The sequence below is a fragment of the Lampris incognitus genome, chromosome 1 (genome assembly GCF_029633865.1).
Source record: "Lampris incognitus isolate fLamInc1 chromosome 1, fLamInc1.hap2, whole genome shotgun sequence".
NCBI lineage: Eukaryota > Metazoa > Chordata > Actinopteri > Lampriformes > Lampridae > Lampris > Lampris incognitus.
Genome location: NC_079211.1, coordinates 149,321,283 through 149,348,175, shown reverse-complemented (window position 1 = coordinate 149,348,175; position 26,893 = coordinate 149,321,283). Strand labels below are relative to the sequence as shown.

Genomic DNA, 26,893 nt, shown 5'->3' with positions numbered 1-26,893 from the left:
TTCAAGGTGCTTCTGCTGACTTATAAAATCCTAAACTGTACGTTCCATCTCGAGCTCTTCACTCTCAAAATACAGGACTGCTCTGTGTACTCAAAAGTTAAAAAGATGTCAGCTGGTGACAGGGCCTTTTCCTGTCGGGCCCCGTTCTTGAGGAATAACCTGCCTGATGCCATCAGACAATCAGAGTGTGTTGAGTCCTTTAAATCCAAACTTAAAACTCATCTTTTTGGCTTAGCTTACAATTAGTTGCCTTTAAGTTGAGTGCTTCACAACCTGTACTGCATGGCGGGTCGGTTTCTGTCTCAATGAATTTACCAAGCACTGTTCTGCCGACGAGATTATAGTGTATAGATTATTGACTATTGCAAACTCGTCTCTTCTCTCACATCTTTTCTCTCTCTCTGAATGATGTCTTCTCCTTTCTCTTTTTCTCTGTGTGAATGGTGTGATGTGAGTCTCCCTTGTGTGTATGTGCAGTCTGTCCTCCTCCCAGGTCTCCATAATGATGGTATTCGCTACCTGGACACTGCTTGGCAGCCCCCTCATTACATTTTCTTTTTATATATCTTATAAATCCATGTAATTTTGTTATCCTACTTTAATGTTATATCCTAAGATGTGCGGAAATTGTATTTATTTATTTACATGGTAATGCTGGTCACATAGCTCAGGTCCTGGGCTGTTCTGGTGGCATCTTCACACTGCTTGGCATCCTACTCATCATATTCTTCATATATCTTATAATTTCATTATAATTCTGTTATCCTCCACAAGAACGGGGTCCAATAGGAAAAGGCCCTGCCACCAGCTGACTTCTTCTTAACTTTGGGTACACACAGGAGCCCTGTATTTTGAGAGCTTGAGATGGAACGTACAGTTTAAGGAGATCAGACAGGTAAGATGGGACCAGCTCGTTTAGGATTTTATACAGTCAGCAGAAGCACCTTGTATTCTGATCTAACATGGATAGGAAGCCAATGAAGGGAGGCAAGAATTGGTGTAATATGGTCAAGTTTCCTAGTTTTAGTTAGGATTCTAGCTGCAGCATTCTGAACCATCTGAAGACGTTTAGTACTAGCATGTGGCAGACGTGACAACAGAACATTACAGTAATCAAGTCTGGATGAAACAAATGTATGTATTAGAGTCTCTGCGTCAGCATGGAGAGAAAAGACCAAATTTTAGCTATGTTACATAAGTGAAAAAGGGCCATCTTGGTGATTTCTTTAATGTGCTTATGAAAGGAAAGGTTGGGATCAAACGTAACACCAAGTTTTTTGACTGCCACACTTTGTGAAACCACAGAGTTGTCAATTGTTATCGTTACTTGATCAAATTGGTGTCTGTGTCTGGCAGGGCCAATGACCAGCATCTCAGTTTTATCCGAATTTAAAAGCAGGAAATTAAGTAACATCCAGTTTTTCACAGTAGCCAAGCAGCCCTCTAAATTAGTCATTTGAGTATGATCATCAGCCCTTATAGGCACATACAGCTGAGTATCATCAAAATAGCAATGGAAATTTATTCCATAACTGCGTATAATTTGGCCAAGAGGTGTAATGTAAAGAGGGAAAAGTAGAAATATGGTGAGCCCTGAGGCAAACCATATTTAATGTCAGAAAATTTTGATGTAATATTACTATAGCAGACACAATGTGTTCTTCCAGATAAATAGGACTTAAACCAAGAGAGAGCTAAACCAGAGACACCAAAATTACAATTTAATCTATCTAAAAGTATACAGTGATCAATGGTGTCAAAGGCTGAACTGAGGTCCAGTAGCAGAAGCACAGAAGTGGAATCAGAGTCGATCGCCAGTAGAAGATCATTTACCACTCTGGTCAGAGCAGTTTCAGTGGAGTGACAGGGCCTGAAAGCCTACTGAAAAGGTTCATATAGATGGTTTTCTTGTATATGGGTTGAAAGTTGTTGATACACAACTCTCTCTAGTACTTTAGAGAAGAAGGGAAGATTCGAGACTGGCTGATAGTTATTAAGAAACCCTGGATCGAGGTGCGGTTTTTTAAGTAGAGGTTTAACCACAGCTGTCTTAGAACTGCTGGGAACAATGCCAGTAGTAAGAGATAAATTAACGATGTCTAGCATTGTAGGTCCAAGAAAAGGCCAGAGGTCTTTAAAAAGTTTTGCTGGTAAGGGATCAAGTATGCAAGCAGTTGATTTAGAAGCTGACACGAACTCAGTCAAAGTATCAAGAGAGATAGTCTCAAAAGCTGTAATAACTGGGACTGTCAGTGACCCATTGTGTAGATATGAATTTAGTAAGACAGGATCTGCAGGAGTAGATGGAGTTGAAGAACTGATTTTGTTTAAGATCTCATCAACCTTATTGCAGAAAAAATCTAGAAATTCATGGGCTGTGAACGGTGAGCAGCTAATAGACGACTGCTTTTTAGTAAGTTTAGATACAGTGTCAAAGAGAAATCTGGGGTTATGTTTATTAATATTTATTAAGTGAGAGAGATACGCTGTTTTTGCAGCAGATAGAGCATGCCTGTATTTCAATAAACGCTCGTGCCACGATAGTTAAAAAACTTCCAATTTTGATTTTTGCCATTTACGCTCCAGTCTCCTGCAGGTCCGCTTAAGAGCATGTGTCTCATCATTAAACCAGGGTGTAGGCCTCTTTAGTCGCCTAGCTCTGGTAGTGAGAGGTGCAACTGAATCGAGGAGACTAGAGAGGGCCACATTTAAGTCACTAGTGAAATGTTCAACAAAGTCAGTTACCACAGTGAAAGGAGCCAAGACTTCAAGCAGCTGCTGGCCAAATGCAGTTACAGTGGAGGGACCGATGTGGCGAGTGGCAGTTACATCTGTGCTGACATTAACTGGACAGGTCAATAATGCTTCAAATTTGATGAGAAAATGATCAGACACAGCAGATGTGGTTGGTAAGACATTCAGATCAGAAACAGCTATCCCCTTTAGATAAAACCAAATCAAGGGTGTTACCACTGCAATGAGTCGACTCTTGAACAAACTGAGTGAACCCAAAAGTATCAACTAGTGCCAGGAAGGCTTTACTTAGAGGATCAGCAGCCTTATTCAGATGAATATTGAAATCACCAAGAATTATAATCTCATCAGAGTGAGTAACAAGGCCTGAGACAAATTCTCTTTAGAAATAACGAGTAAGAGCCAGGAGGCCGGTAGAGTATCACAATTTGGACTGAGCCGAGTCTATTCATGGCTGAGGGAGATGGACCAAGAACAAGAGCCTCAAAAAACTGGAATTTAGATTCGAGTCTAGAAGTCAGATTGAAAATAGATTTATATATTAAGGCAACACCCCCGCCTTGTTTATTTGCCCGAGCTACATGGGCATAAGTATAGTCAGGTGGGGAAGCTTCATTTAAGGGAAGGAAAACATTTGGTTTCAGCCATGTTTCACATAACCCAATCATATCAAAACTATGTTCAAGAATCAGATCATTTATTAGTAAGGCTTTGGTAGACAGTGATCTGATATTTATGAAACCAAATTTAAGCGTCTTGTGGAAGTGATCAGTAGTAGGCAGAGCTTTAGAGCCAGTAATAGGTGAAAGATTAATTGGAATTAGACACCTTGTTGAGAGTTTTGGCCACCAACGCTTTGGACGATATGTGGTCACATTCTTGGTAACATTAGCTGTTTGGTTTTGTAGATTAGTAGGTACTTTGTCGCACATCTCACCACTACCAGTGGTAGGAATAATTACTAGATTATTATGATTCACACATTTAGGAGAGGAGAGCTTGGGAGCAATACAGCAGGGTAGGGAGACAGTCTCAATGTTATAGACCAAGCTATCAGGCTGATAATCTACTCTGAGAAATTCCCTGACTAATCATATTCATTAAACTACTTGACTCCACATCCGCACTAGATTTAAACCTAGCAGGCTCTCTATTCACCTGCAACCTGCTGAATGATAAGTCCCTAGTGTCAAACTAAATGTAAACAGCTATCTATACTGCCAGACAAAAGAGTGGCGCCATCCCCAATGGGGTGAATGCCGTCCGCTTTCAGAAGGTACGGGCGGCCCCAGAAAGAAGGCCAGATATCAACAAAGCCAAATCCCTGCTCATTACAGTAACGAGCCAGCCAGCGGTTCATTGAGGTGAGCCTACTGTACATCTAATCATTACCCCTCACTGGTAAGGGACCAGAGACAATTAATCGATGCCAACACATCTTTCTGGCAAACTCGAACATGCTGGCTTTTGTGATCTCTGATTGCTTCATCTTAGCATTATTGGTGCCAACATGAATAATAATGTTGTTGAAACACCTCCATGCCTCCAGAGGTATGTCATCTCTCCACTCTTCATAGCTGCCCTCACTTCCTCGCTAATCCACCGCACTTCCTGATTCACTATCCCCACATCATCCAACCTTCTCTCGCTTTCATTTTCTTCATTCATCAACTCTTCAAAGTACTCCTTCCACCTTCTCAACACACTCTCCTCACTTGTCAGCACATTTCCATCTCTATCCTTGATCGCCCTAACCTACTGCACGTCCTTCGCAGCTCGGTCCCTCTGTCTAGCCAATCAGTACAAGTCCTCTTCTCCTTCCTTAGTGTCTAATCTGTCATACAACTCACCATACGCCTTTTCCTTTGCCTTTGCCGCCTCTCTCTTTGCCTTACACCACATCTCCTTATACTCCTATCTACTTTCTTCATCTCTCTGACTGTCCCCCTTCTTCTTCGCCAGCCTCTTTCTCTGTATACCTTGCTGTACTTCATCATTCCACCATCAAGTCTCCTTGTCTTCCTTTGTCCAGATGATACACTAAGTACCTTCCTAACTCTCTCCCTCACTATTTCTGCAGTGCTTGCCCAGCTATCCGGCAACTCTTCTTTACCACCCAGTGCCTGTCTTAACTCCTCCCTGAACTCTACACAACAGTCTTCCTTCTTCAACTTTTACCATTTGATCCTTGGCTCTACCTTCACTCTCTTTCTCTTCTTGGTCTCCACAATCATTCTACAAACCACCATCTGATGCTGCTTAGCTACGTTGTCCCCTGTCACCACCTTGCAGTCTCCAATCCTTTTCAGACACGGTCTGAAAGGGATTGGAGACTTCTTTCTCTTCCATCTCACACCCAACTTATGGGGCATACACGCTGACCACATTCATCATCACACCTTCGATTTCCAGCTTCAAAATTATCAATTTGTCCGACACTCTCTTCACCTCCAATACACTCTTGACATACTCATCCTTCAGAATTACCCCTACTCTATTTCTCCTCCCATTCACACCATGGTAGAAGAGTTTGAACCCAGTTACGGTGCTCCTGGCCTTACTCCCCATCCACCTGGTCTCTAGCACACACGATATATCTACCTTCTTTCTGTCCGTCATATCAGCCAGTTCTCTCCCTTTACCAGTCATAGTGCCAACATTCAGAGTTTCGACTCTCACCGCCACACTCTTACTCTTCCTCCACTCCCGCCGCCTCTGGACATGCCTTCCCCCTCTCCTTCTCCTTCCCCCAAAAATAGCATAGTTTTCACTGGCCCCCTTCTGGCCAACAGTACCAGTGGTGGTCGTTGGTCACCTGGGCCTCGACTGATCCGGTATGGAAATCTGATTTATGATCCACATATTTGATTTGGAAAAGGTTTTACGCCGAATGCCATAGGGTAGGGTGCAGGTTGAGGAGAGGTGGAGGTATGCACTGGAGAGAAGAGGAATGAAAGTCAACAGGAGCAAGATTGAATACATATGTGTGAAAGAGAGAAAGGACAGCGGAATGGTGAGGATGCAAGGAGTAGAGGTGACGAAAGTGGATGAGTTTTAATATTTGGGGTCACTGTTCAAAGTAACGGGGACTGCATAAGATAGGTGAAGAAGAGAGTACAGGTAGGGTGGAGTGGTTGGGGAATGGTGTCAGGAGTGATTTGCAACAGAAGGGTGCCAGCAAGATTGAAAGGGAAGGTTTACAAGATGGTAGTGAGACCAGCTATGTTGTATGGTTGAGAGATGGTTGCACTGATGAAAAGACAGGAGGTGGAGCTGGAGGGGGCAGAGTTGAAGATGCAAAGATTTTCGTTGGGAGTGATGAAGGACAGGATTAGGAACGAGTATATTAGAGGGACAGCTCAGGTTGGACAGTTTGGAGACAAAGCAAGAGAGGTAAGATGGAGATGGTTTGGACATGTGTGGAGGAGTGGGTATATTGGGAGAAGGATGTTGAAGATGGAGCTGCCAGGCAAGAGGAAAGAGGACAGCTAAATAGGGGGTTTATGGATTTGGTGACAAAGGACATGCAGGTTGTTGGCATGACAGAGGAAGATGCAGAGGACAAGAAGAGATGGAAACAGATAATCCGCTGTGGCGACCACCAACGGGAGCAGCCGAAATTAGAAGAAGACAAAGAAGAATATAATTATAAAAATCCCCCTCCCAAAAAATCTCCGCTATTTCCCTTAGCTGCTATGATTCCTGAGAGGAGCTTACATGTTGTGGAGAGGCAGGTTACTGGTCGGTAGTTTGAAGGTGTTGTCCTTCATGATCAGTATTGTTCTGCCCTGTGTCAGCCAGTCTGGGTAAGACCCTAGTGTTAGCAGCTGGTACATTTGTGCCATCAGTTGTTCATGGAGCTTCTTCCACCAGTAGGCATGGGTCATGTCCAGTCCTGGTGCTGTCCAGCTCTTCATGCTTGAGACTCTGTTGGATGTCTGCTGTTGTGATAATGACTGGTCCTGGTTCCGGGAGGTTGCTGTGGTCTGCTCTTAGGTCCTCTAGCCACTGGGCATTGGTGTTGTATGATGCCTCCTTCTCCCATATATCCTTCGTCTCGCTCAGTCTCAGCTTTGGGTGGGTCTGCTCTTGTGCTGTTGTCTCCCTGCAGCTGGGACTACACTCTAGAATCTAGATGGTTCTTGGATTCCGTTTCTCTGGTGTATTGCTTCAGCCTAGCAGCCAGAGCTGTGAGTCTTTGTTTTGCGGTCTCCGGGGCCTCACTTATGGACAACTTGCTGTACTTTTTTCAGCCAAGACCTGTCTTTCATCACCAACTTCTGCACTTCTATTAGCCAGCTAATGTCTCTCTGGGTTGCCTTGATCTTGACCTCTAGCCTTCTCCTCTGTGGCGGGTACTCTCAGTGGCTTGTGCTCTTAATCTTGTACCCAAGCATCTCCCAAGCATATGTAGTGGCATTTACAAGCTCTGATGTTGGTAGTGGGTATAGTGTGCAGCGCTATGTTAACATCTGATCGCATCTCTTCTGATTGGACATTGTCAGTGAGCCATGAGAGTCAGATACAGTTGACTGTGTTTAGTCTGGCCATGATTTTCATCTTCAGCTCTGTTGATTCAGCTGTCATGGTTGGTAGGGTTATGCCAGTTGGTTCTGTAAACCTGCGCTCCTGCCTCAGGGGCAACCCGTCGTTTCCACACTGCTCTCCATGTTGTTGAGTCACATGGCCATTCTGTTGGAGCCTCTCAAGCTCTAGCTGTGATAGTAGCATCCTTTTATTGATGTTTGAGCATTTAGCTACCAGTTGCTTCTTGGTCAGTGTGGATGTTGATCTCCTACGCGTCCATAGTTCCCACATACATTACATGTAACCCCTCTCTTTGGGTCTGCTGTTGTAGTAGCATTCCATCAATTCCATTTTGTCAGTCCATGTCCATGAATGACTTATTCCAGTAGCCCACTTATACACACACACACATATACGTATATGTATGTATGTATAAGAGAGACAGAGAGAGAGAATAGAAAACTGCAGATTAAAGAGTCGGGCACAATGAAGGCCATCAGGTTCCTTAGTTTGCCGTTATATTGCAGAGTATTTATGGTGAGTGTGGAACTGTGACTATACTTAAAGAGCTCCTTTTAGTGGCAACCCATAACATCCATATATAACGTCCATGCATCTTTCTTTTTTTTGAGTCAGGGGTTGTGGTGGAAATAAGGTTGTATTTGGTCATGTTTGGTATTCCTTAAGTGTGGTGGACTTCTTTAGAGCAGTGGCTCTACTGTCTGTGCTCTTCCCCGATGACTGAACCCTGCAGAGAAACCGGATTTCCCCTGCCAATACGCAAGAGCTCTTATTTTTGGTAACTGCCCTCAGCTCATGACAACGGACAAGAGGTGGTATGAAGATTAACTTGTAAAACTGACAACTTCGCTTTGTGGCTCAGCTCACTCATCACTCCAGGCTGATAAAAGGCTTTCATTACTGCGACCACTATCTCACTGTCTCTCATGGTGATAATGAAAGACAGATCTCTCCTAAGACCTTCACTAGGAGGAGCTGCCCATGCTGAATGTGCCACGCCACCTCCTGCTGAGATAACCACAGCTTCAGTGGTACTCATGTTCATCTGAGCCATGTCACATTCACCAGCAACTGTTCGATATATTGAAGGTCAAATTCGATTCTGCAGATGATGGCATCCACAAAACAGATTTTACCTGACTTAATAAAATGTGCAGTGCAATTACTCACTCATCTCTAAAACAAAACCCAGAATCCATCTTGGGTCACAATTCAATTTAATAAAAAGGTGTTTCCTTTAATTTGACAAACTTTAAACCAAGTATCCATTTCTATAAAACTCAAAAGCTGACAAACTGAGGATCTTTGATGTAATCTTTATTATATGTTTGAGTCCACAAATACAAGTTTGATGTGTTGGGATCACAGTGCAGGAGAGGCAGTGCGAGAAAGAAAGGTGTGCACATTCCACTAATGTGACTCATTTCATCGGGACAGCAAAATAAGGCCAATCTGAAAATGATGTAGGTAAAGGCTGCTATAAAAAGTGAGTTTGTTTTTTTTAAGTTACTGTATTCCGACCCAATGGTCAAGGTAACAATTATGTTAAGAGCAACTTCTACTTGTAGCCATAGAACAGAGGAGATAGGACAGTAATAAAATAAAAATTGCTGTGTGAGTAGGGTGTGTCAAGAAGAGCCTTTAAAATGTCGCTGGTGCTTCCTTGTTAGTTTGCCTCGTTCTTTGAAGCCTCATCGAAGTTCTCAACGAGATCTGTGAAAAAGCCAGAGAGAAGGGAGACGGAACCAAAAATGGGACAAAATTTGGATTTAGTATACATTTTCACCTGGAAATCATTAAAAAAAAACATACAAGCTTTAACTGCTCAGAATAAAAATGAAAAAAACAAAAAAGTAATCAAAGTAATCACACCCTGCTCAAATTGGACTACTCAAAATATTTACATTTAGCCAAGGGCAAATTAGTGCTTAGACTGCATATGAAAGTGTAAGCTTGACCCAAAAGTCCAATGATCATTAAACACATTAAATATTTTGCTGATACGTCACACCATCATTTAACCCTAGCCTTAGCTGGTGAGTACGATTTATTTCAAATAACATGAACCCACCCGCGACCCGACTTCGGATAAGCGGCTCGGATAATGGATGGACGGATAAACATGAACCCACTGAGGTCATTTAGGTCCAAGAGTTGGGCAGAAATGTAATGCTCAAGAGCAACCGGCTGTTGTACATCCAAAATAATTTGATCAACTGATATAAAACCAAAATTTCGTTTGCCTACCTGGCACCTCGTCATCCTCCTCTTCGGTGGCAACCATGGGTGCTTTGCTGTCTCCGGCTGTCGGGGGAGGGGTGAACAGATAGTGTTTGTTAGGAAAGAGGAACCACGGACGACAGGGCTTGGAAATATCTACAGAGATCAGTTAAAGGTGTTGTGTCGCTACCTGGCTTAGGCAGCGTCTCTGCTAATCTCCTCAGGCTGGTGAGACTGTCGGCTCCCAGCTGGTTCAGGATTCCTGGGAGCATCTCTGTAAGCTGCTTGTTCTCGGCGTGTCCTGTGATGGTAAAGGTGTTGGCAGCCAGGGAGGCCTGAACCTTTGGGTTATTGAAGTGGATCACTGTACCCTGGTTTGTGAACATGTTCACCTTAAGTGACAAAGCAAAAGAGAAATTAAAGGGTTAAAAAATAAAGAGAAGTTTGAGGTCAGTTTACAAATCAGCTCTTGTATTGACAAGTCAGACCGTCTGCCATGGGGTTGAACTATGGTATTAGGGAAATTTTGGGGGGTAAAAATAGCTTTACACAGAATTTCTGAAGATGTTGCAACAGCTTATAATGTGTCAAAATTCTTAAGCCCAATTTATGCTCCAAATGTGTCATGTACATGACAGCCCTGGGAGACACACAAAGTGTCTCTCATGACGTCAAAATTGTCGAGAGACATCTGTCTGCAGCTAGCCGTCATTTGGAGTATAAATTGGGCCATGTATTTTAACCTTTTATATTGGCTATGTATATTTATGAAAATGGACAAATATAAATTTGAACAAGTTACTCTAAGCAAAAAAATAAAATAACAAGCTACTCGGGCATACTAGCGATTATTGAAAATGTCTTACCATTTCTACTTTAACAGACTACGAACACACTGTCACAATTTAGGTTAGAAATGAAAAAGTAAACCTTGGGTTTACATGTATTCTTTCCAATACAGCATTTCTCGGTAAAATAATCCGTCTTAGTACACAAATCTCCTGCTCACTTTGCATTTTTAAGAAGGAAATAAAAAAATAGGTTTGTACAAATGATTTTATCAGGGTTTACAGTAAAGTGATGCTTCAGTACCTCCTCGATGCCGGAGATGTTGTTGACTCCCAGTTTTTTCAGGGAGAACTGCAGTTTCTTGTCATCGGCTGTAGCTGTTCTGTGTACTACCTTCTTCTTTCTGCGCGCTGATCCCTACACAGTACAGTGAATGTTTTACTAATCGATGACTTCATAAAAATAATAAAATTACAGCAAGGACCATTTTCACTATACAAAACATTTCCAAATTTACCTTTCCGCCTATGCGAACCTGCGCCTGCAGTTTGGCGAGCTTCTCCTGGTTCATTATCGACTCCTTCATCTAAAAACACACAGCAAAAGCAACAGCCAGAGATTATGCTTTCCATAAGAAACTCTGCAGTTATTGGAGACAAGTGCCGAAGTTGATAGAAGAGGGAGCATTTGGTGAGTAGATTAGTGATCAATGAAAACAAGTGTAAATTATGTGACACGTGAATGAGTTTATTACAGATCTTATTCATTTGTTACCACAATGGTGTATTAGACATATGCATTAACATGTCTTTCAGCAAAAATGAGGTGCAGCTGCTGCGTTACTTTAAATAGCTGCACACTCGTACTGTAGAATGGACGGCACGAATCTTAGCTGAGGTGTTAAACCCTCACAGACTGCAACCAGGGACAGCTGCAGCTCCAGAAACATTTCTCACTTTTTTCCTCAATGCAAGCGTAGCCTTTACCTGCTTATTGACCGTGCACATATTAATGTTTACTTAGGATGATTCTTCAATTTGAGGCACTTTTGGGTTTTGAAGTTTTGAAAAAAAAAAAAAAATTCTTTAAAATCTGTTTTTTTTGTGGTTTTTTTTTTTTTTTTTTTTTAAAGCTCTATTCAGTGGTCTGGAACAAATAGCATAAGTCTGATCATCCTACATAATAAGTTTGATATTATGATGCTTTTTTTCAAAGTTGTAACAGCAAAATGTGACGTCATGACACGTGACGGTAATGACAATTTTCACCTTTTGGAGAAAAAGTTGGCTGAGTCTTAGACTTGCTAAGCTAACTTGTTAGCTAGCATACAATGTACAATGAATATACGTGAATAAAGTGAGATTTCTTATTTCTGAACTAAGACACTCAATTAGTAACTTGTTTGGTAACGACGACTAATAAACATTGCTAGGGATAATTTAGTAGCGCCAGGTCACCTGACTGCTGGACCAGGCTGCAGCATCCCCGACACCCTGACAGCAGGATAAGCGGTTAAGACAATGGATGGATAGATGGACTAATAAACATCCTCTCAGATCAGGACACATAAATCTTCACATGACATTTGTGGACATGGAAAAGTCATGTTTCTGCCATGACCGCTCATGCGCCTCTGGCACTTCTCATTTCCATGGCAACCACATTGTTGTTAGTTGACAAATGTTATCGCTCTCTAAAATGTTGGGTGTGATGGTAATAACAGATGTATGAGGGACAGTCGTATTTAACGATAAAACGTGTGCAAAATGCACACACGCATATATATATATATATATATATATATATATACGTATATATATATATACAGTAGTGTGAAAAAGTGTTTGCCCCCTTCCTGATTTCTTATTTTTTTGCATGTTTGTCACACTTAAATGTTTCAGATCATCAAACTAATTTAAATATTAGACAAAGATAACACAAGTAAACACAAAATGCAGTTTTTTAATGAAGGATTTTATTATCAAGGGAAAAGAAAAATCCAAACCTACATGGCCCTGTGTGAAAAAGTGATTCCCCCCCCCCCCCCCCGTTAAAACATAAATTAAGTGTGGTTTATCACATCTTTGGAAAGCTGAGTTGAATTTCTCTAGCCACACCCAGGCCTGATTACTGCCACACCTCTTCTCAATCAAGAAATCACTTAAATAGGACCTGCCTGACGAAGTGAAGTAGACCAAAAGATCCTCAAAAGCTAGATATCATGCTGCAATCCAAAGAAATTAGGAACAAATGAGAAACAAAGTAATTGAAATCTATCAGTCTGGAAAAGGTTATAAAGCCATTTCTAAAGCTTTGGGACTCCAGCGAACCACAGTGAGAGCCATTATCCACAAATGGCGAAAACATGGAACAGTGGTGAACCTTCCCAGAAGTGGCCGGCCGACCAAAATTACCCCAAGAGCGCAGAGACGACTCATCCAAGAGGTCACAAACGACCCCACAACAACATCCAAAGACCTGCAGGCCTCACTTGCCTTAGTTAAGGTCAGTGTTCATGACTCCACCATAAGAAAGAGACCGGACAAAAATGGCCCGCATGGCAGAGTTCCAAGATGGAAACCACTGCTGAGCAAAAAGAACATAAAGGCTCATCTCAGTTTTGCCAGAAAACATCTTGATGATCCCCAAGACTTTTGGGGAAATACTCTGTGGACTGACGAGACAAAAGTTGAACTTTTTGGAAGGTGTGTGTCCCATTACATCTGGCGTAAAAATAACACCGCATTTCAGAAAAGGAACATCATACCAACAGTAAAATATGGTGGTGGTGGTGTGATGGTCTGGGGCTGTTTTGCTGCTTCAGGACCTGGAAGACTTGCTGTGGTAAACGGAACCATGATTTCTGCTGTCTACCAAAAAATCCTGAAGGAGAATGTCCGGCCATCTGTTCGTGACCTCAAGCTGAAGCGCACTTGGGTTCTGCAGCAGGACAATGATCCAAAACACACCAGCAAGTCCACCTCTGAATGGTTTAAGAAAAACAAAATGAAGACTTTGGAGTAGCCTAGTCAAAAGTCCTGACCTGAATCCGATTGAGATGCTGTGGCATGACCTTAAAAAGGCGGTTCATGCTCGAAAACCCTCCAATGTGGCTGAATTACAACAATTCTGCAAAGATGAGTGGGCCAAAATTCCCCCACAGCGCTGTAAAAGACTCATTGCCAGTTATCGCAAACGCTTGATTGCAGTTGTTGCTGCGAAGGGTGGCCCAACCAGTTATTAGGTTTAGGGGGCAATCACTTTTTCACACAGGGCCATGTAGCTTTGTATTTTTTTTCCCTTAATAATAAAAACCTTCATTTAAAAACTGCATTTTGTGTTTACTTGTGTTATCTTTGTCTAATATTTAAATTTGTTTGATGATCTGAAACATTTAAGTGTGACAAACATGCAAAAAAATAAGAAATCCGGAAGGGGGCAAACACTTTTTCACACCACTGTACATATATATATATATATATATATATATATACACTACCGTTCAAAAGTTTGGGATCACCCAAACAATTTCGTGTTTTCCATGAAAAGTCACACTTATTCACCACCATATGTTGTGAAATGAATAGAAAATAGAGTCAAGACATTGACAAGGTTAGAAATAATGATTTGTATTTGAAATAAGATTTTTTTTACATCAAACTTTGCTTTCGTCAAAGAATCCTCCATTTGCAGCAATTACAGCATTGCAGACCTTTGGCATTCTAGCTGTTAATTTGTTGAGGTAATCTGGAGAAATTGCACCCCACGCTTCCAGAAGCAGCTCCCACAAGTTGGATTGGTTGGATGGGCACTTCTTTGAGCAGATTGAGTTTCTGGAGCATCACATTTGTGGGGTCAATTAAACGCTCAAAATGGCCAGAAAAAGAGAACTTTCATCTGAAACTCGACAGTCTATTCTTGTTCTTAGAAATGAAGGCTATTCCATGCGAGAAATTGCTAAGAAATTGAAGATTTCCTACACCGGTGTGTACTACTCCCTTCAGAGGACAGCACAAACAGGCTCTAACAGGTACTATTTAATGAAGATGCCAGTTGGGGACCTGTGAGGCGTCTGTTTCTCAAACTAGAGACTCTAATGTACTTATCTTCTTGCTCAGTTGTGCAACGCGGCCTCCCACTTCTTTTTCTACTCTGGTTAGAGCCTGTTTGTGCTGTCCTCTGAAGGGAGTAGTACACACCGGTGTAGGAAATCTTCAATTTCTTAGCAATTTCTCGCATGGAATAGCCTTCATTTCTAAGAACAAGAATAGACTGTCGAGTTTCAGATGAAAGTTCTCTTTTTCTGGCCATTTTGAGCGTTTAATTGACCCCACAAATGTGATGCTCCAGAAACTCAATCTGCTCAAAGAAGTGCCCATCCAACCAATCCAACTTGTGGGAGCTGCTTCTGGAAGCGTGGGGTGCAATTTCTCCAGATTACCTCAACAAATTAACAGCTAGAATGCCAAAGGTCTGCAATGCTGTAATTGCTGCAAATGGAGGATTCTTTGACGAAAGCAAAGTTTGATGTAAAAAAAATCTTATTTCAAATACAAATCATTATTTCTAACCTTGTCAATGTCTTGACTCTATTTTCTATTCATTTCACAACATATGGTGGTGAATAAGTGTGACTTTTCATGGAAAACACAAAATTGTTTGGGTGATCCCAAACTTTTGAACGGTAGTGTATATATATATAACCCAGATGAATTTTGAAATATGTATTTTTAAATTATTATGAGAAAATACAAAGTAAAGCTTTAATGAATTTAACCACTTTTATTACTTTATTATAGAGGGGAAGTTAAAAAGTCTGGGTAGGAGGGGACAAGCCCAAAACAGTGCAATTCTGACACATTTGAATTTTCAACATACTGAGAAAGTATTAAAATGTCATCACTGAGACACAAATCTTTTTTTTTCACAGCTAACACAACCTAACTAACAAATACAATACTTGTTTTGTTGTTGTTGTTTTGTTTTTCTAATTTTGCTTGAAAATCTACCCTGGGGACAGAAAATCTCCCTTAACTGAATAATATGTTTGTGGTTACTTTAACTATTTACCCGCAGTACTTCCTGTTTATTACACGCCACTAACATGCAGCCAAGGGGCTGTCGGACCAGATCAAAACTGTTCGTTTCACTTTATTATCATGTACAGAAAAGGTACCACGTACCTTGAAATGTGTGTAGGTTTTTTTTGTTTTGGGGTTTTTTAGGATTTCTATTTGTACAACTTGAAGTGTTTAATGTCTCAACGCCACATATTACGATTTGTTTTGCGCTCTCGCTCCGTTATTGTGTGCACCTCGAACCCCGGATCAGTGAAGCTTGTCTGAAGGGGGGGGAGATAGGATATCCCCAAAATGTAAACGCTTAAGTAAAGTAACGTCAGCAGGCTATTAAGTACAGTACTTGAGCACAGCTATTTCCTCCCCTGGGAATGAAACGTGTTTGTGTATCATAGTAACATGTGGTAAAGATAAAAGAGAATAAAGGTGAAGTTTGTCTGAAAAGAAGAGAGAGAGAGAGAGAGAGAGAGAGAGAGAGAGAGAGAGAGAGAGAGAGAGAGAGAGAGAGAGAGAGAGAGGATGGAAAAAGTAGGATAGCCCCAAAATGTAAACGCTTAAGTAAAGTAACGTTAGCAGGCTATTAAGTACAGTACTTGAGCACAGCTATTTCCTCCCCTGGGAATGAAACGTGTTTGTGTATCATAGTAACATGTGGTAAAGATAAAAGAGAATAAAGGTGAAGTTTGTCTGAAAAGAAGAGAGAGAGAGAGAGAGAGAGAGAGAGAGAGAGAGAGAGAGAGAGAGAGAGAGAGAGAGGATGGAAAAGGTAGGATATCCCCAAAATGTAAACGCTTAAGTAAAGTAACGTTAGTAGGCTATTAAGTACAGTACTTGAGTACCGCTATTTTCCCCCCCTAGGAATGAAACGTGTTTGTGTATCATAGTAACATGTGGTAAAGATAAAAGAGAATAAAGGTGAAGTTTGTCTGAAAAGAAGAGAGAGAGAGAGAGAGAGAGAGAGAGAGAGAGAGAGAGAGAGAGAGAGAGAGAGAGAGAGAGAGAGAGAGAGGATGGAAAAGGTAGGATATCCCCAAAATGTAAACGCTTAAGTAAAGTAACGTTAGTAGGCTATTAAGTACAGTACTTGAGTACCGCTATTTTCCTCCCCTGGGAATGAAACGTGTTTGTGCATCACAGTAACATGTTGTAAAGATAAAAGAGAATAAAGGTGAAGTTTGTCTGAAAAGAGAGAGAGAGAGAGAGAGAGAGAGAGAGAGAGAGGAAGGAACAAGTAGGATATCCCCAAAATGTAAACACTTAAGTAACGTTAGCAGGCTATTAAGTACAGTACTTGAGTACAGCTATTTCCCCCCCCAGGAATGAAACTTGTTATTGCATCACAGTAACATGTTGTAAAGATAAAAGAGAATAAAGGTGAAGTTTGTCTGAAAAGAGAGAGAGAGAGAGAGAGAGAGAGAGGAAGGAAGGAAAAAGTAGGATATCCCCAAAATGTAAATGCTTAAGTAAAGTAACATTAGTAGGCTATTAAGTACAGTACTTGAGTACAGTTATTTTCCCCCCCTAGGAATGAAACGTGTTTGTGTATCATAGTAACATGTGGTAAAGATAAAAGAGAATAAAGGTGAAGTTTGTCTGAAAAGAGACCGAGAGAGAGAGAGAGAGAGAGAAAAGTAGGATATCCCAAAATGTAAACGCTTAAGTAAAGTAACGTTAGTAGGCTATTAAGTACAGTACTTGAGTACCGCTATTTTCCTCCCCTGGGAATGAAACTTGTTTGTGCATCATAGTAGCATGTAAAGATAAAAGAGAATAAAGGTGAAGTTTGTCTGAAAAGAGAGCGAGAGAGCAAGAGAGAGAGAGAGAGAGGAAGGAAAAAGTAGGATATCCCCAAAATGTAAATGCTTAAGTAAAGTAACGTTAGCGGGCTATTAAGTACAGTACTTGAGTACCGCTATTTTCCTCCCCTGGGAATGAAACTTGTTTGTGCATCATAGTAGCATGTAAAGATAAAAGGGAATAAAGGTGAAGTTTGTCTGAAAAGAGAGAGAGAGAGCTAGAGAGAGAGAGAGAGAGAGAGAGAGAGAGAGAGAGAGAGAGGAAGGAAAAAGTAGGATATCCCCAAAATGTAAATGCTTAAGTAAAGTAACGTTAGCGGGCTATTAAGTACAGTACTTGAGTACAGCTATTTTCCTCCCCTGGAAATGAAACGTGTTTGTGTATCATAGTAACATGTAAAGATAAAAGAGAATAAAGGTGGAGTTTGTCCGAAAAGAGAGGGGGGGGAGAGACGGGGGGGAGAGAGAGAGGAAGGAAAAAGTAGGATAGCCCCAAAATGTAAACGCTGAGGTAAAGTAACGTTAGCAGGCTATTAAGTACAGTACTTGAGTACAGCTATTTTCCTCCCCTGGGAATGAAACGTGTTTGTGCATCACAGTAACATGTAAAGATAAAAGAGAATAAAGGTGAAGTTTGTCTGAAAAGAGAGAGAGCAAGAGAGAGAGAGAGAGAGGAAGGAAAAAGTAGGATATCCCCAAAATGTAAATGCTTAAGTAAAGTAACGTTAGCGGGCTATTAAGTACAGTACTTGAGTACCGCTATTTTCCTCCCCTGGGAATGAAACTTGTTTGTGCATCATAGTAGCATGTAAAGATAAAAGGGAATAAAGGTGAAGTTTGTCTGAAAAGAGAGAGAGAGAGCTAGAGAGAGAGAGAGAGAGAGAGAGAGAGAGAGAGAGAGAGAGAGAGAGAGAGAGAGAGAGAGAGAGAGAGAGAGAGAGAGAGGAAGGAAAAAGTAGGATATCCCCAAAATGTAAACGCTTAAGTAAAGTAACGTTAGTGGGCTATTAAGTACAGTACTTGAGTACAGCTATTTTCCTCCCCTGGGAATGAAACGTGTTTGTGCATCACAGTAACATGTTGTAAAGATAAAAAAGAATAAAGGTGAAGTTTGTCTGAAAAGAGAGGGGGAGAGAGAGAGAGGAAGGAAAAAGTAGGATATCCCCAAAATGTAAACGCTTAAGTAAAGTAACGTTAGTGGGCTATTAAGTACAGTACTTGAGTACAGCTATTTTCCTCCCCTGGGAATGAAACGTGTTTGTGCATCACAGTAACATGTTGTAAAGATAAAAAAGAATAAAGGTGAAGTTTGTCTGAAAAGAGAGGGGGAGAGAGAGAGAGGAAGAGAGGGAGGGGAGAGAGAGAAAAGTAGGATATCCCCAAAATGTAAACGCTGAGGTAAAGTAACGTTACTAGGCTATTAAGTACAGTACTTGAGTACCGCTATCCCCCCCCCCCCGGGAATGGAAGGTGTTTGTGCGTCATAGTAGCATGTGGTAAAGTTAAAAGAGAATAAAGGTGACGTGTGTCCGGGTGAAGCGTGCCCGGTGCTGGCTAGCGACGATAGCCATCTAAACGGCGGCGGTGGCGGCGGCCTCGCCCCGTGTCTGTGGCCGGGCTCGGCGGGCGGGCGGGGTAACTTAGTCCCGGCGGCTAGCTTAACGTCGCCTTGTGCCGTGAGGTGGCAGCGCCGCATTTTAAAGGATTTAAAGAGGGCGGAGGGGCGGGTGGAGAAGCCGGGGCCCCTCTCGCCTTGCGGCGGACGGGAGAGGGGGCAGATCCGGCGTCCACGTCTTACTAGCGCGCCGCTAGGCGGTGGGCGCCGCGGCTAACGCCCGGCAGGAGGCCTCGGCGCCTTCCGGCTTACTTTCCAAACGGCCGCCGCGACACGCTCGCTGCCCTCCGGCGCACTCGGCCGGGCGTCGCCGAGGCCGCGCTCCGTATCGGCGAAACCGCGCCGCCCGAATAACGAGGCCGGCGAAGGGCCACGGGGCTGGAAACTGACCTGGGAGTGTGTAAACACGCGGCTCACACAGTCGGCGGACGCTCGGAGAAAGGAGGGAACGCCGGAAGTTGCGCCGGAAGTTACGCAGAGAACCCCGCCGCTCGTTGAGCACGTGTCTGTAATGCGTCTGTATATTTGAAAGTTGGTCAATAGAGGAAAAACAAATGTTGGGGCAAAGCACGTTAAGAGACGTTGGGGGGGGGGTTTCATTTTTCTTTTCATTTTTCTTTTATTTCGTTTTTCTGTTTTTTTTTAATTCGAGCGATACATTTACAATAAGGCAAACGTTACAATTGAAAACTTCATCCGCTAGACCAGTGTTTCTCAACCGGGGGTCCGCGGACCCCTAGTGGTCCGTGGTGTAATTGCAAGGGGTCCGTGAAAATAAAATATCTTTAAAAAAAATATCCTATGACATTTATAGAAATAGGATTATTTTACTCAAATGTGACTGAGACCTTTATCTACCTAAACTATAAAGGCTAACAGGACTTTTTTCTCTAATTACATCTGTTTCACAAGTGTAATTTATTGTATTTTAATAAGAGATCTCGCTCCCGTTTGCATTGTTAAAAGTTACTGCATAAAAATTCTGTTGTTACATAGATCTGAAAGTTACTGAATACATATTCTGTTTTGTTACATTTATCTGAAAGTTACTGAATACATATCCTGTTTTGTTAGATATATCTGAAAGTTACTGCATAAGAATTCTGTTTTGTTACATATATCTGAAAGTTACTGCACAAGAATTCTGTTTTGTTACATATATCTGAAAGTTACTGAATACATATTCTGTGTTGTTACATATATCTGAAAGTTACTGCATAAGAGTTCTGTTTTGTTAACTATATCTAAGTTACAACTGAAAGCTCTTATTTTTGCCCCAAAGAGTGAATAAATGCTATAATGCAATTTAAAATGCAGTTTCTACTGTTTCTATCAAATTGCAACCCCCCTCCCCCAAGATCAGGTGGAGGGGTCCTCAGGGTAGATCAAAAATACGCAGGGGGTCCAGGACCCCAAAAAGGTGGAGAACCACTGCTCTAGAAAACAACGAGCCCACACCACAAGAGATGTAAAAAAATGGACACAAACCATACAAAAAAAGGCATCGAACAAATCCAGCAGAACAAAACATGAAATAGCCATCGATAAATCAGCTAAGCAGAATAAAATGTAAAATGTTAATGAAATAAGTAAATTGTAAATAAAGGTTGACTAAACGATTGTTACTTTTGAATATATTGCGTTGGCCCGATCATTTTCTAGTAATCCATAGAGATCTTTGACACATTTTGGTTTCATTATTTCAGGGACTTAATATAGAGTTGAGTTTCATTATAGTAGAAAATGAAGATGGGCGGAGTCTTACTAAATTTACCCTTATGAATTAAAAATATGGCTAAAATAAGGGGCGTGTCCAGGTTCTGGGACAATCCTACTGCGTCTCTGGTTCTCCTCGCTGAAGGCTGTTCAGTGGAAATCTGTGAAAGGGTGCTTTTCTGCCTCCTCGGGTCCACGGGGGCCTTTTGTAAAGGGGTTTTCTGGCAAAGGTCTACCAAGAACGTTTAACAATTTTTGCATCATGTACTCATTATGCATACTACTAAAAGAGCCACGGGGATAGTAAACAATGTAGGATCTCATCGCCACACCAACATACTGACACGGTGTGTTAGTTCTTGGAGCTGGTAGAATATAAGACTGCACAAATAATGTACAAAAGAAGAAGTAATGTTCTTCCTGGCAACATACAAAAAATGTTCTCAGGAAGAGAGGGGGGTTATAACTTGAAGAGCACATTGTAGTGAATAAGGGGGGGCAGCCCGGGAACCGCCACAGCCGGGACGCGAACCCGGGTTTCCCGCACTACGGGCGACAACGTTAACCAGTCGACCAAAGGGGCCGACCTGTTAGCCAAGGGCTAACGTGTCTACTTATTGGTGTACGTTACACTACCCCCTCCTTCAGGATAGGGCGTCCCCGACCGGACCGTCACAGCCGGGGGTCGACTAAAGGGCCCAACCCGTTAGCCATGTCGGACCCTTCAGTCGACTGGTTAACGTTGTCGCCCGCAGTGCAAGAGATACGGGTTCGCGTCCCGGCTGTGGTGGTTCCCGCGGCTGCCCCCCGAATTCGCTCCCTCTCCACGGATCATGTCCAGATTGCTTCTGGTGTTTCCCCCTGGTGGCACACTCTCCGATCGTGCCCAACTTGCTTCTGATGGCTGCCGCTGGTGGCTCCCTCTCCACGGATCATGTCCAGCTTGCTTCTGGTGGCTTCCCCATGGCTTGAAGGGCTGGCTGCCCACCCCTGAGTGCGGTAGACTCGCTGGGTAGTGTCCGAGGGGCCGAGTCCAGAGGAAACGGAAAATGTCTTCTCTTTCAGAACAAGTCCAACGCAGAGCTCCTGCCGCGTCCTGCCCCGACCATGCAACGGAAGAGAGCCAGCCCTTCAAGCCATGGGGAAGCCACCAGAAGCAAGCTGGACATGATCCGTGGAGAGGGAGCCACCGGCGGCAGCCATCAGAAGCAAGTTGGGCACGATCGGAGAGTGTGCCACCAGGGGGAAACACCAGAAGCAAGCTGGACACGATCTCAAGAGAGGGAGCTTCAACCCAAGTTACTCTCTGCCCCATCTGTGCAACCAAAGACATTCTGACACCAATGCAGCAAACTCGGGGGGGGGGGGCAGCCGCGGGAACCGCCACAGCCGGGACGCGAACCCGTATTTCTTGCATCGCGGGCGACAACGTTAACCAGTCGACTAAACGTGTCTACTTATTCGTGTATGTTACACTATGCGTTTCAATTTGTGGGGTTTATTTGTGGAATGGTTCAGATGTAGAACTCAGCAACCTTGTTTCTATGTGTTGACGATGTAGTTTTTTTCCTCTGAGTGTGGGGACATGCTGGATGGGCACTGCACGATGATTATGTGTGTGTCAATAGGATATACATTAAGGTAATTAAGTTATATTTCATTAACACTGAGGTAAAGACTGTAGTTATACATGATAAACATTAATGTAATCATTTATGTGTATATATGATGAACATTAAATTTATCATTTAAGCTATGAAAAGGGGGGATAGGAACAAATAAGTCTATACTTCTTCCTGCTCCTTTTGGACATTTAGTATTTATTTATTTATTTTTGTTTATTGAGAATTTGCTGTTCATGTTTGCTGTTCATTTTATTTGTTTTTCTTGTTACATTTTCTTACTTATTATTTGTTACATTTTCGAAATAAAATATATTCTATTATAATCTGTTCTATATTTATGATAAAACTATTACTAAAAAGCCCTGGCATCATATGACCTCACAAGTGGCCTTATTGATTCGTGGAATTTGAGAGAATTTGGACATAGCACCTTCCAGAACCTAGAAAAAAAAGCCCAACAACAAAAGAACAAAACCCAAAGATTAATGGTTGCCTCTGTCTCAGCCATACCGCAGAACAGAGATCGTAGGCTCTCTACTCTGTGAGCCATACCTCGCCCACTCGTTTTAGTTGCTGTTTGCACCTAACAGCGCTAGAGGGCGCACGCAAATGCTGGAGAAAGCGAGTATCCCACTCAGGTAGACCATTTGTGATTTCACTGTCAGCCGAAATAGTGGCAGTCATTATTGATTCATTATTAATATCTGACCAGTTATCAGTACATACAGCAGAAATAGTGGCAGTCATTATTGATTCATTATTAATATCTGACCAGTTATCAGTACATACAGCAGAAATAGTGGCAGTCATTATTGATTCATTATTAATACCTGACCAGTTATCAGTACATACAGCAGAAATAGTGGCAGTCATTATTGATTCATTATTAATACCTGACCAGTTATCAGTACATACAGCAGAAATAGTGGCAGTCATTATTGATTCATTATTAATACCTGACCAGTTATCAGTACATACAGCCGAAATAGTGGCAGTCATTATTGATTCATTATTAATACCTGACCAGTTATCAGTACATACAGCAGAAATAGTGGCAGTCATTATTGATTCATTATTAATACCTGACCAGTTATCAGTACATACAGCAGAAATAGTGGCGGTCATTATTGATTCATTATTAATATCTGACCAGTTATCAGTACATACAGCCGAAATAGTGGCAGTCATTATTGATTCATTATTAATACCTGACCAGTTATCAGTACATACAGCAGAAATAGTGGCAGTCATTATTGATTCATTATTAATACCTGACCAGTTATCAGTACATACAGCAGAAATAGTGGCAGTCATTATTGATTCATTATTAATACCTGACCAGTTATCAGTACATACAGCAGAAATAGTGGCAGTCATTATTGATTCATTATTAATACCTGATCAGTTATCAGTACATACAGCAGAAATAGTGGCAGTCATTATTGATTCATTATTAATACCTGACCAGTTATCAGTACATACAACCGAAATAGTGGCAGTCATTATTGATTCATTATTAATACCTGACCAGTTATCAGCACATACAGCAGAAATAGTGGCGGTCATTATTGATTTATTATTAATATCTGACCAGTTATCAGTACATACAGCCGAAATAGTGGCAGTCATTATTGATTCATTATTAATATCTGACCAGTTATCAGTACATACAGCCGAAATAGTGGCAGTCATTATTGATTCATTATTAATATCTGACCAGTTATCAGTACATACAGCAGAAATAGTGGCAGTCATTATTGATTCATTATTAATACCTGACCAGTTATCAGTACATACAGCAGAAATAGTGGCAGTCATTATTGATTCATTATTAATATCTGACCAATTATCAGTACATACAGCAGAAATAGTGGCAGTCATTATTGATTCATTATTAATACCTGACCAGTTATCAGTACATACAGCAGAAATAGTGGCAGTCATTATTGGCTTACAGTGGGTTGAAGAGGTCAGACTTGATAGGGTGGTGATATGCACAGACTCAATAGCAGTCTTGGAAAGTATACAGTCAGCAAAAACTGTCCGAGAAGCTTTAATCATTGAAATTCACCATAATTTACGAAGACTACGCGGAGGTGGTGTAGACGTACAGTTCTGCTGGGTAGCAGCACATGAGGGACTGGAAGGGAACGAGTGTGCAGACAAACCAGCAAAAAGGGCTTCGCAAAAGGAAATAACAGCGTCAGTCCCACTTGGAAAAAGGAGAAGGAAAAAGCAGTGATTAAGAGGAAAGGAATGGAGATATGGCAGAAAAGGTGGGAGGAAGACTAAAAAGGAAGGGGGTATTACAAAATACAAAAATATGTCACAACAAAGAATCATAAAGAAAGGAGCAGAAGGGAGGAGACCGTCGTAACAAGAGTAAGACCGGATCACACAGGATTAAATGGCAGCTGGTTCATAATGGGGGAAAATGGGGGGCAGTGGTCCGTGTGAGAACTGTGGCGTTAAAGAAAACGCTGAACATGTAACAGGACATTGTAACAAGTGGGGAGAGAAAGGTCACAGGATGAAGTCCGAGAGGCGGGGCGGAAGTGGAATCTGATGGGGACACTGGGGACAGAGAGAGAGGGGATTAACATCACCAGCAAGGCACCGTGTTTACTTTCTTGAGTGACCCAAGGCTGACGGGTAGGATTTAATAAGGTGACATGACGTTACAGACTCTTGTACAGTAGGTGGCGCTATGCACCTTGAAGTCGTTTGCGATCCGCCAGTAAACAGAGGGAGGAAGAAGCGCAGGCGTCCCCTCGGGTGGTGACTGCAGTTGACGTGGTTCTTAGCAGGAGTCGGTCCATTTGGACGGAGCCGGTATCAGGCGTGATGTCTTCATGATAAAACAGCGTCTGATGATCAAAAGAAGAGAACGTGGTTTTGTTGCGAGGGCGCACAACATGATTGCGACATCCATCTACCTGAGACTTTAATCTGCGGGCACCATGATCTCTCTTGTACGCTCAAAACGTTTAATTGAGTATTCGAGTAATGGAAATAAAAAGAAAGGGAGGATAAGATTTTGGCAAGGCCATTTTTCTTCCTGCCAAAATGGCGCTACCTCCCAGCTGAAGATTGTTGTGTAGTCGGCTCATTCATTGTTCATGCATTGCAATACCACCACGCCACCAGAGGGCGCAGTAGCCTAATGATTGTTGCTGAGTGTAGTACGGTGCTGAGGGTGATGAAGAAGTGAGATAAAAAAGAAAGGAGTTGAAAAACGTACGGTGTTCGTCTCTTGCCTCGTTATCATTTTACAGCTATACTAATGTGATAAAGTCTAGTATAGGACAAAGATGCACCAACTTTACTTTACATTCTGACCTCTGATCAATTAGTACAAGTATTTGGTTCTAATGGCGACAGGGACAAAATTAGGAAGAGGGTAAGATCTTGGAAAGGCAGTTTTTATGCCTGTTTACCCCTCCTCCTTGTTTTTGTTTTTTTTACTATTCAAGGTGTCACCAGATTAACATTATAGTGGGGTCGTGATTCAGCAACTTGCCCAGATTTTTCAGCAGCTTTTGTCGAAATTGATATTCAAAAGCGAGGCGACAGTTAGTTCGGCTTTCTGTCACACGTCAGCATGGCGACGGCAACGCGCCCTCGTTTGGGTTTCCGCCTGCTTGGCAGAAAGGCGGCGTTGTCACTGCCTATCTAGATCTCTATGTGTACTAAGCCAGTGGTTCTCAACCTTTTTGGGGTCCTGGACCCCCTGCGTATTTTTGATCTACCCTGAGGACCCCTCCACCTGATCTTGGGGGAGGGGGGGTTGCAATTTGATAGAAACAGTACAAACTGCATTTTAAATTGCATTATAGCATTTATTCACTCTTTGGGGCAAAAATAAGAGCTTTCAGTTGTAACTTAGATATATGTAACAAAACAGAATTCTTATGCAGTAACTTTCAGATATATGTAACAAAACAGAATATGTATTCAGTAACTTTCAGATATATGTAACAACACAGAATATGTATTCAGTAACTTTCAGATATATGTAACAAAACAGAATATGTATTCAATAACTTTCAGATATATGTAACAACACAGAATATGTATTCAGTAAGTTTCAGATATATGTAACAAAACAGAATATGTATTCAGTAACTTTCAGATATATGTAACAAAACAGAATATGTATTCAGTAACTTTCAGATATATGGAACAAAACAGAAGTGGAACAAAACAGCGAGATCTCTTATTAAAATACAATAAATTACACTTGTGAAACAGATGTAATTAGAGAAAAAAGTCCTGTTAGCCTTTATAGTTTAGGTAGATAAAGGTCTCAGTCACATTTGAGTAAAATAATCCTATTTCTATAAATGTCATAGGATCTTTTTCTTAAAGATATTTTATTTTCACGGACCCCTTGCAATTACACCACGGACCACTAGGGGTCCGCGGACCCCCGGTTGAGAAACACTGTACTAAGCCGTATACCCGCCTATCACTACTGCCGTGGAAAACCGACAGTCCCGCGCATGCGCGCATCGTGTGAAAATATCAAATAACTTCAACATGTGTGGGTTAAATTTTATTCCATAAGTATGTCCGAATTGTACGCCCAATTCGGCAGTAATCGCGTCTCATCTTCTGTTATTTTGAAGTGCAACGTTGTTAAGAAGCGATACAACGTTCCGGAAGTCGCTTTTAGCCACTTCCGCTTTCGTGTGCTTCCGGGTTGTTTTGTTTTTCTTGTCCTCCAAACCCGACGCCGGCTGGGCCGTAGGA

At 41.9% G+C, this 26,893-nt stretch overlaps 1 protein-coding gene across 1 annotated transcript; it reads right to left on the bottom strand.

Annotated features, from left to right (window-relative positions):
• Positions 1-8,602: 8,602 nt before the first annotated feature.
• On the bottom strand, positions 8,603-19,415 carry LOC130127319 (transcription factor BTF3-like). The gene is made up of 6 exons (XM_056296925.1): positions 19,191-19,415; positions 10,829-10,897; positions 10,615-10,728; positions 9,713-9,914; positions 9,550-9,606; positions 8,603-9,015 (listed from the first exon to the last, which is right to left on the bottom strand). The coding sequence occupies exons 1-6, from the start codon at positions 19,410-19,412 to the stop codon at positions 8,969-8,971; spliced, it is 711 nt and encodes a 236-aa protein (XP_056152900.1). The 5' UTR covers positions 19,413-19,415; the 3' UTR covers positions 8,603-8,968.
• Positions 19,416-26,893: the final 7,478 nt, after the last annotated feature.